The sequence below is a fragment of the Salvelinus alpinus genome, chromosome 10 (genome assembly GCF_045679555.1).
Source record: "Salvelinus alpinus chromosome 10, SLU_Salpinus.1, whole genome shotgun sequence".
Lineage (NCBI taxonomy): Eukaryota > Metazoa > Chordata > Actinopteri > Salmoniformes > Salmonidae > Salvelinus > Salvelinus alpinus.
The window spans coordinates 82,091,034-82,101,107 of record NC_092095.1 but is presented as its reverse complement, the minus strand read 5'-3'; the positions used below and the strand labels follow the sequence as shown (position 1 = coordinate 82,101,107).

General features: G+C 48.1%; 1 protein-coding gene across 1 annotated transcript in view; it reads left to right on the top strand.

The window, feature by feature from the left end:
- Nucleotides 1–8,667: 8,667 nt before the first annotated feature.
- LOC139533006 (putative per-hexamer repeat protein 5) overlaps nt 8,668–10,074 on the top strand; it is a 39,376-nt gene continuing 37,969 nt past the window's right edge. The window contains exon 1 of the mRNA XM_071331154.1: nt 8,668–8,734. Within this exon, the coding sequence (XP_071187255.1) occupies nt 8,668–8,734 (67 nt within the window). The remainder of the gene's footprint in view (nt 8,735–10,074) is intronic.

Genomic DNA, 10,074 nt, shown 5'->3' with positions numbered 1-10,074 from the left:
TTCCCCTAGTTAGATATTCCAGGTGGAGTGTGGAGGCAGTGTTTCCCCTAGTTAGATATTCCAGGTGGAGTGTGGAGGCAGTGTTTCCCCTAGTTAGATATTCCAGGTGGAGTGTGGAGGCAGTGTTTCCCCTAGTTAGATATTCCAGGTGGAGTGTGGAGGCAGTGTTTCCCCTAGTTAGATATTCCAGGTGGAGTGTGGAGGCAGTGTTTCCCCTAGTTAGATATTCCAGGTGGAGTGTGGAGGCAGTGTTTCCCCTAGTTAGATATTCCAGGTGGAGTGTGGAGGCAGTGTTTCCCCTAGTTAGATATTCCAGGTGGAGTGTGGAGGCAGTGTTTCCCCTAGTTAGATATTCCAGGTGGAGTGTGGAGGCAGTGTTTCCCCTAGTTAGATATTCCAGGTGGAGTGTGGAGGCAGTGTTTCCCCTAGTTAGATATTCCAGGTGGAGTGTGGAGGCAGTGTTTCCCCTAGTTAGATATTCCAGGTGGAGTGTGGAGGCAGTGTTTCCCCTAGTTAGATATTCCAGGTGGAGTGTGGAGGCAGTGTTTCCCCTAGTTAGATATTCCAGGTGGAGTGCGGAGGCAGTGTTTCCCCTAGTTAGATATTCCAGGTGGAGTGCGGAGGCAGTGTTTCCCCTAGTTAGATATTCCAGGTGGAGTGCGGAGGCAGTGTTTCCCCTAGTTAGATATTCCAGGTGGAGTGCGGAAGCAGTGTTTCCCCTAGTTAGATATTCCAGGTGGAGTGTGGAGGCAGTGTTTCCCCTAGTTAGATATTCCAGGTGGAGTGTGGAGGCAGTGTTTCCCCTAGTTAGATATTCCAGATGGAGTGTGGAGGCAGTGTTTCCCCTAGTTAGATATTCCAGGTGGAGTGTGGAGGCAGTGTTTCCCCTAGTTAGATATTCCAGGTGGAGTGTGGAGGCAGTGTTTCCCCTAGTTAGATATTCCAGGTGGAGTGTGGAGGCAGTGTTTCCCCTAGTTAGATATTCCAGGTGGAGTGTGGAGGCAGTGTTTCCCCTAGTTAGATATTCCAGGTGGAGTGTGGAGGCAGTGTTTCCCCTAGTTAGATATTCCAGGTGGAGTGTGGAGGCAGTGTTTCCCCTAGTTAGATATTCCAGGTGGAGTGTGGAGGCTGTTTCCCCTAGTTAGATATTCCAGGTGGAGTGTGGAGGCAGTGTTTCCCCTAGTTAGATATTCCAGGTGGAGTGTGGAGGCAGTGTTTCCCCTAGTTAGATATTCCAGGTGGAGTGTGGAGGCAGTGTTTCCCCTAGTTAGATATTCCAGGTGGAGTGTGGAGGCAGTGTTTCCCCTAGTTAGATATTCCAGGTGGAGTGTGGAGGCAGTGTTTCCCCTAGTTAGATATTCCAGGTGGAGTGAGGAGGCAGTGTTTCCCCTAGTTAGATATTCCAGGTGGAGTGAGGAGGCAGTGTTTCCCCTAGTTAGATATTCCAGGTGGAGTGTGGAGGCAGTGTTTCCCCTAGTTAGGTATTCCAGGTGGAGTGTGGAGGCAGTGTTTCCCCTAGTTAGATATTCCAGGTGGAGTGTGGAGGCAGTGTTTCCCCTAGTTAGATATTCCAGGTGGAGTGAGGAGGCAGTGTTTCCCCTAGTTAGATATTCCAGGTGGAGTGTGGAGGCAGTGTTTCCCCTAGTTAGATATTCCAGGTGGAGTGTGGAGGCAGTGTTTCCCCTAGTTAGATATTCCAGGTGGAGTGAGGAGGCAGTGTTTCCCCTAGTTAGATATTCCAGGTGGAGTGTGGAGGCAGTGTTTCCCCTAGTTAGATATTCCAGGTGGAGTGTGGAGGCAGTGTTTCCCCTAGTTAGATATTCCAGGTGGAGTGTGGAGGCAGTGTTTCCCCTAGTTAGATATTCCAGGTGGAGGCAGTGTTTCCCCTAGTTAGATATTCCAGGTGGAGTGAGGAGGCAGTGTTTCCCCTAGTTAGATATTCCAGGTGGAGTGTGGAGGCAGTGTTTCCCCTAGTTAGATATTCCAGGTGGAGTGTGGAGGCAGTGTTTCCCCTAGTTAGATATTCCAGGTGGAGTGAGGAGGCAGTGTTTCCCCTAGTTAGATATTCCAGGTGGAGTGTGGAGGCAGTGTTTCCCCTAGTTAGATATTCCAGGTGGAGTGTGGAGGCAGTGTTTCCCCTAGTTAGATATTCCAGGTGGAGTGAGGAGGCAGTGTTTCCCCTAGTTAGATATTCCAGGTGGAGTGTGGAGGCAGTGTTTCCCCTAGTTAGATATTCCAGGTGGAGTGTGGAGGCAGTGTTTCCCCTAGTTAGATATTCCAGGTGGAGTGTGGAGGCAGTGTTTCCCCTAGTTAGATATTCCAGGTGGAGTGTGGAGGCAGTGTTTCCCCTAGTTAGATATTCCAGGTGGAGTGCGGAGGCAGTGTTTCCCCTAGTTAGATATTCCAGGTGGAGTGCGGAGGCAGTGTTTCCCCTAGTTAGATATTCCAGGTGGAGTGCGGAGGCAGTGTTTCCCCTAGTTAGATATTCCAGGTGGAGTGCGGAAGCAGTGTTTCCCCTAGTTAGATATTCCAGGTGGAGTGTGGAGGCAGTGTTTCCCCTAGTTAGATATTCCAGGTGGAGTGTGGAGGCAGTGTTTCCCCTAAGTTAGATATTCCAGATGGAGTGTGGAGGCAGTGTTTCCCCTAGTTAGATATTCCAGGTGGAGTGTGGAGGCAGTGTTTCCCCTAGTTAGATATTCCAGGTGGAGTGTGGAGGCAGTGTTTCCCCTAGTTAGATATTCCAGGTGGAGTGTGGAGGCAGTGTTTCCCCTAGTTAGATATTCCAGGTGGAGTGTGGAGGCAGTGTTTCCCCTAGTTAGATATTCCAGGTGGAGTGTGGAGGCAGTGTTTCCCCTAGTTAGATATTCCAGGTGGAGTGTGGAGGCAGTGTTTCCCCTAGTTAGATATTCCAGGTGGAGTGTGGAGGCAGTGTTTCCCCTAGTTAGATATTCCAGGTGGAGTGTGGAGGCAGTGTTTCCCCTAGTTAGATATTCCAGGTGGAGTGTGGAGGCAGTGTTTCCCCTAGTTAGATATTCCAGGTGGAGTGTGGAGGCAGTGTTTCCCCTAGTCAGATATTCCAGGTGGAGTGAGGAGGCAGTGTTTCCCCTAGTTAGATATTCCAGGTGGAGTGAGGAGGCAGTGTTTCCCCTAGTTAGATATTCCAGGTGGAGTGTGGAGGCAGTGTTTCCCCTAGTTAGGTATTCCAGGTGGAGTGTGGAGGCAGTGTTTCCCCTAGTTAGATATTCCAGGTGGAGTGTGGAGGCAGTGTTTCCCCTAGTTAGATATTCCAGGTGGAGTGAGGAGGCAGTGTTTCCCCTAGTTAGATATTCCAGGTGGAGTGTGGAGGCAGTGTTTCCCCTAGTTAGATATTCCAGGTGGAGTGTGGAGGCAGTGTTTCCCCTAGTTAGATATTCCAGGTGGAGTGAGGAGGCAGTGTTTCCCCTAGTTAGATATTCCAGGTGGAGTGTGGAGGCAGTGTTTCCCCTAGTTAGATATTCCAGGTGGAGTGTGGAGGCAGTGTTTCCCCTAGTTAGATATTCTAGGTGGAGTGTGGAGGCAGTGTTTCCCCTAGTTAGATATTCCAGGTGGAGTGTGGAGGCAGTGTTTCCCCTAGTTAGATATTCCAGGTGGAGTGTGGAGGCAGTGTTTCCCCTAGTTAGATATTCCAGGTGGAGTGAGGAGGCAGTGTTTCCCCTAGTTAGATATTCCAGGTGGAGTGAGGAGGCAGTGTTTCCCCTAGTTAGATATTCCAGGTGGAGTGTGGAGGCAGTGTTTCCCCTAGTTAGATATTCCAGGTGGAGTGTGGAGGCAGTGTTTCCCCTAGTTAGATATTCCAGGTGGAGTGCGGAGGCAGTGTTTCCCCTAGTTAGATATTCCAGGTGGAGTGTGGAGCCAGTGTTTCCCCTAGTTAGATATTCCAGGTGGAGTGTGGAGGCAGTGTTTCCCCTAGTTAGATATTCCAGGTGGAGTGTGGAGGCAGTGTTTCCCCTAGTTAGATATTCCAGGTGGAGTGTGGAGGCAGTGTTTCCCCTAGTTAGATATTCCAGGTGGAGGCAGTGTTTCCCCTAGTTAGATATTCCAGGTGGAGTGAGGAGGCAGTGTTTCCCCTAGTTAGATATTCCAGGTGGAGTGTGGAGGCAGTGTTTCCCCTAGTTAGATATTCCAGGTGGAGTGTGGAGGCAGTGTTTCCCCTAGTTAGATATTCCAGGTGGAGTGAGGAGGCAGTGTTTCCCCTAGTTAGATATTCCAGGTGGAGTGAGGAGGCAGTGTTTCCCCTAGTTAGATATTCCAGGTGGAGTGTGGAGGCAGTGTTTCCCCTAGTTAGATATTCCAGGTGGAGTGTGGAGGCAGTGTTTCCCCTAGTTAGATATTCCAGGTGGAGTGTGGAGGCAGTGTTTCCCCTAGTTAGATATTCCAGGTGGAGGCAGTGTTTCCCCTAGTTAGATATTCCAGGTGGAGTGTGGAGGCAGTGTTTCCCCTAGTTAGATATTCCAGGTGGAGTGCGGAGGCAGTGTTTCCCCTAGTTAGATATTCCAGGTGGAGTGCGGAGGCAGTGTTTCCCCTAGTTAGATATTCCAGGTGGAGTGCGGAGGCAGTGTTTCCCCTAGTTAGATATTCCAGGTGGAGTGCGGAAGCAGTGTTTCCCCTAGTTAGATATTCCAGGTGGAGTGTGGAGGCAGTGTTTCCCCTAGTTAGATATTCCAGGTGGAGTGTGGAGGCAGTGTTTCCCCTAGTTAGATATTCCAGATGGAGTGTGGAGGCAGTGTTTCCCCTAGTTAGATATTCCAGGTGGAGTGTGGAGGCAGTGTTTCCCCTAGTTAGATATTCCAGGTGGAGTGTGGAGGCAGTGTTTCCCCTAGTTAGATATTCCAGGTGGAGTGTGGAGGCAGTGTTTCCCCTAGTTAGATATTCCAGGTGGAGTGTGGAGGCAGTGTTTCCCCTAGTTAGATATTCCAGGTGGAGTGTGGAGGCAGTGTTTCCCCTAGTTAGATATTCCAGGTGGAGTGTGGAGGCAGTGTTTCCCCTAGTTAGATATTCCAGGTGGAGTGTGGAGGCAGTGTTTCCCCTAGTTAGATATTCCAGGTGGAGTGTGGAGGCAGTGTTTCCCCTAGTTAGATATTCCAGGTGGAGTGTGGAGGCAGTGTTTCCCCTAGTTAGATATTCCAGGTGGAGTGTGGAGGCAGTGTTTCCCCTAGTTAGATATTCCAGGTGGAGTGTGGAGGCAGTGTTTCCCCTAGTTAGATATTCCAGGTGGAGTGAGGAGGCAGTGTTTCCCCTAGTTAGATATTCCAGGTGGAGTGAGGAGGCAGTGTTTCCCCTAGTTAGATATTCCAGGTGGAGTGTGGAGGCAGTGTTTCCCCTAGTTAGGTATTCCAGGTGGAGTGTGGAGGCAGTGTTTCCCCTAGTTAGATATTCCAGGTGGAGTGTGGAGGCAGTGTTTCCCCTAGTTAGATATTCCAGGTGGAGTGAGGAGGCAGTGTTTCCCCTAGTTAGATATTCCAGGTGGAGTGTGGAGGCAGTGTTTCCCCTAGTTAGATATTCCAGGTGGAGTGTGGAGGCAGTGTTTCCCCTAGTTAGATATTCCAGGTGGAGTGAGGAGGCAGTGTTTCCCCTAGTTAGATATTCCAGGTGGAGTGTGGAGGCAGTGTTTCCCCTAGTTAGATATTCCAGGTGGAGTGTGGAGGCAGTGTTTCCCCTAGTTAGATATTCCAGGTGGAGTGTGGAGGCAGTGTTTCCCCTAGTTAGATATTCCAGGTGGAGTGTGGAGGCAGTGTTTCCCCTAGTTAGATATTCCAGGTGGAGTGTGGAGGCAGTGTTTCCCCTAGTTAGATATTCCAGGTGGAGTGAGGCAGTGTTTCCCCTAGTTAGATATTCCAGGTGGAGTGAGGAGGCAGTGTTTCCCCTAGTTAGATATTCCAGGTGGAGTGTGGAGGCAGTGTTTCCCCTAGTTAGATATTCCAGGTGGAGTGTGGAGGCAGTGTTTCCCCTAGTTAGATATTCCAGGTGGAGTGCGGAGGCAGTGTTTCCCCTAGTTAGATATTCCAGGTGGAGTGTGGAGCCAGTGTTTCCCCTAGTTAGATATTCCAGGTGGAGTGTGGAGGCAGTGTTTCCCCTAGTTAGATATTCCAGGTGGAGTGTGGAGGCAGTGTTTCCCCTAGTTAGATATTCCAGGTGGAGTGTGGAGGCAGTGTTTCCCCTAGTTAGATATTCCAGGTGGAGGCAGTGTTTCCCCTAGTTAGATATTCCAGGTGGAGTGAGGAGGCAGTGTTTCCCCTAGTTAGATATTCCAGGTGGAGTGCGGAGCCAGTGTTTCCCCTAGTTAGATATTCCAGGTGGAGTGCGGAGGCAGTGTTTCCCCTAGTTAGATATTCCAGGTGGAGTGCGGAGGCAGTGTTTCCCCTAGTTAGATATTCCAGGTGGAGTGTGGAGGCAGTGTTTCCCCTAGTTAGATATTCCAGGTGGAGTGTGGAGGCAGTGTTTCCCCTAGTTAGATATTCCAGGTGGAGTGAGGAGGCAGTGTTTCCCCTAGTTAGATATTCCAGGTGGAGTGAGGAGGCAGTGTTTCCCCTAGTTAGATATTCCAGGTGGAGTGTGGAGGCAGTGTTTCCCCTAGTTAGATATTCCAGGTGGAGTGTGGAGGCAGTGTTTCCCCTAGTTAGATATTCCAGGTGGAGTGTGGAGGCAGTGTTTCCCCTAGTTAGATATTCCAGGTGGAGGCAGTGTTTCCCCTAGTTAGATATTCCAGGTGGAGTGAGGAGGCAGTGTTTCCCCTAGTTAGATATTCCAGGTGGAGTGTGGAGGCAGTGTTTCCCCTAGTTAGATATTCCAGGTGGAGTGTGGAGGCAGTGTTTCCCCTAGTTAGATATTCCAGGTGGAGTGTGGAGGCAGTGTTTCCCCTAGTTAGATATTCCAGGTGGAGTGTGGAGGCAGTGTTTCCCCTAGTTAGATATTCCAGGTGGAGTATGGAGGCAGTGTTTCCCCTAGTTAGATATTCCAGGTGGAGTGTGGAGGCAGTGTTTCCCCTAGTTAGATATTCCAGGTGGAGTGAGGAGGCAGTGTTTCCCCTAGTTAGATATTCCAGGTGGAGTGTGGAGGCAGTGTTTCCCCTAGTTAGATATTCCAGGTGGAGTGTGGAGGCAGTGTTTCCCCTAGTTAGATATTCCAGGTGGAGTGTGGAGGCAGTGTTTCCCCTAGTTAGATATTCCAGGTGGAGTGTGGAGGCAGTGTTTCCCCTAGTTAGATATTCCAGGTGGAGTGTGGAGGCAGTGTTTCCCCTAGTTAGATATTCCAGGTGGAGTGAGGAGGCAGTGTTTCCCCTAGTTAGATATTCCAGGTGGAGTGAGGAGGCAGTGTTTCCCCTAGTTAGATATTCCAGGTGGAGTGAGGAGGCAGTGTTTCCCCTAGTTAGATATTCCAGGTGGAGTGTGGAGGCAGTGTTTCCCTAGTTAGATATTCCAGGTGGAGTGTGGAGGCAGTGTTTCCCCTAGTTAGATATTCCAGGTGGAGTGTGGAGGCAGTGTTTCCCCTAGTTAGATATTCCAGGTGGAGTGTGGAGGCAGTGTTTCCCCTAGTTAGATATTCCAGGTGGAGGCAGTGTTTCCCCTAGTTAGATATTCCAGGTGGAGTGAGGAGGCAGTGTTTCCCCTAGTTAGATATTCCAGGTGGAGTGTGGAGGCAGTGTTTCCCCTAGTTAGATATTCCAGGTGGAGTGTGGAGGCAGTGTTTCCCCTAGTTAGATATTCCAGGTGGAGTGTGGAGGCAGTGTTTCCCCTAGTTAGATATTCCAGGTGGAGTGTGGAGGCAGTGTTTCCCCTAGTTAGATATTCCAGGTGGAGTGTGGAGGCAGTGTTTCCCCTAGTTAGATATTCCAGGTGGAGTGTGGAGGCAGTGTTTCCCCTAGTTAGATATTCCAGGTGGAGTGTGGAGGCAGTGTTTCCCCTAGTTAGATATTCCAGGTGGAGTGTGGAGGCAGTGTTTCCCCTAGTTAGATATTCCAGGTGGAGTGTGGAGGCAGTGTTTCCCCTAGTTAGATATTCCAGGTGGAGTGTGGAGGCAGTGTTTCCCCTAGTTAGATATTCCAGGTGGAGTGTGGAGGCAGTGTTTCCCCTAGTTAGATATTCCAGGTGGAGTGTGGAGGCAGTGTTTCCCCTAGTTAGATATTCCAGGTGGAGTGTGGAGGCAGTGTTTCCCCTAGTTAGATATTCCAGGTGGAGTGTGGAGGCAGTGTTTCTCCTAGTTAGATATTCCAGGCGGAGGCCACTAGAACAACACCGTGACCTCTGGCTACAGAAGATGGATTGTTTTGTTGTCAGACATTTTAAAATAATCTAAATTCAGACAAATAAATCTCTATATATATTTTTTTAAACAAGTGAGAACCATTGTATGTATTGAGTTTGAACTAAGTGATGAATCTGTCCGGTTTATTTAACTTTAAACTAAATAAGGAGGGGTTTACATCCCTGAACAAGCAACAGCTACAGAACAGGACTGTTGGTCTGGACACCGAACCACTAACTAAATGTCATGTGATCTTCAGCACCTCCAATCAACAGCAAGCGTCCTACATCCTGGAATACAACCCAAACATGGCTGTGTCTGAAATGGCACACTACACACTACACACTACACACTACACACTAGCAGGGCACCGACAGAGGGAATAGGATGCCATTTCAGAAGCAGTCCAACCACAAACCAGAGCTGGACGAAGTGCCTCCGTGTGCTCTGCTCGGTGAGTCCAGTGTCGGACAGCTGTGTCAACACAGAGGAATATTATCTTTCAGCTAATGGGCTTCTGTAAATGTTCTCCAGTCAAGAGCATTGTCCAAAACATGAGGAATGATGTGTAGAAAAGGAATGGGATCTGATGGCCCATCAGAGACCCTGTAGATAGAATACAGAGACCCTGTAGATAGAATACTGTAGATAGAATACTGTAGATAGAATACTGTAGATAGAATACTGTAGATAGAATACTGTAGATAGAATACTGTAGATAGAATACTGTAGATAGAATACTGTAGATAGAATACTGTAGATAGAATACTGTAGATAGAATACTGTAGATAGAATACTGTAGATAGAATACTGTAGATAGAATACTGTAGATAGAATACTGTAGATAGAATACTGAGGCCCTGTAGATAGAATACTGTAGATAGAATACAGAGACCCTGTAGATAGAATACTGAGGCCCTGTAGATAGAATACTGTAGATAGAATACTGTAGATAGAATACTGAGACCCTGTAGATAGAATACTGAGGCCCTGTAGATAGAATACTGAGGCCCTGTAGATAGAATACTGTAGATAGAATACTGTAGATAGAATACTGTAGATAGAATACTGTAGATAGAATACTGTAGATAGAATACAGAGACCCTGTAGATAGAATACTGTAGATAGAATACAGAGACCCTGTAGATAGAATACTGTAGATAGAATACAGAGACCCTGTAGATAGAATACTGAGGCCCTGTAGATAGAATACTGTAGATAGAATACTGTAGATAGAATACTGAGACCCTGTAGATAGAATACTGTAGACAGAATACTGTAGATAGAATACTGAGACCCTGTAGATAGAATACTGAGACCCTGTAGATAGAATACTGAGGCCCTGTAGATAGAATACTGAGACCCTGTAGATAGAATACTGAGACCCTGTAGATAGAATACTGAGACCCTGTAGATAGAATACTGAGACCCTGTAGATAGAATACAGAGACCCTGTAGATAGAATACTGAGACCCTGTAGATAGAATACTGAGACCCTGTAGATAGAATACAGAGGTCCTGTAGATAGAATACTGAGACCCTGTAGATAGAATACAGAGACCCTGTAGATAGAATACTGAGACCCTGTAGATAGAATACTGAGACCCTGTAGATAGAATACTGAGACCCTGTAGATAGAATACTGTAGATAGAATACTGAGACCCTGTAGATAGAATACTGAGACCCTGTAGATAGAATACTGAGACCCTGTAGATAGAATACTGAGACCCTGTAGATAGAATACTGAGACCCTGTAGATAGAATACTGAGACCCTGTAGATAGAATACTGAGA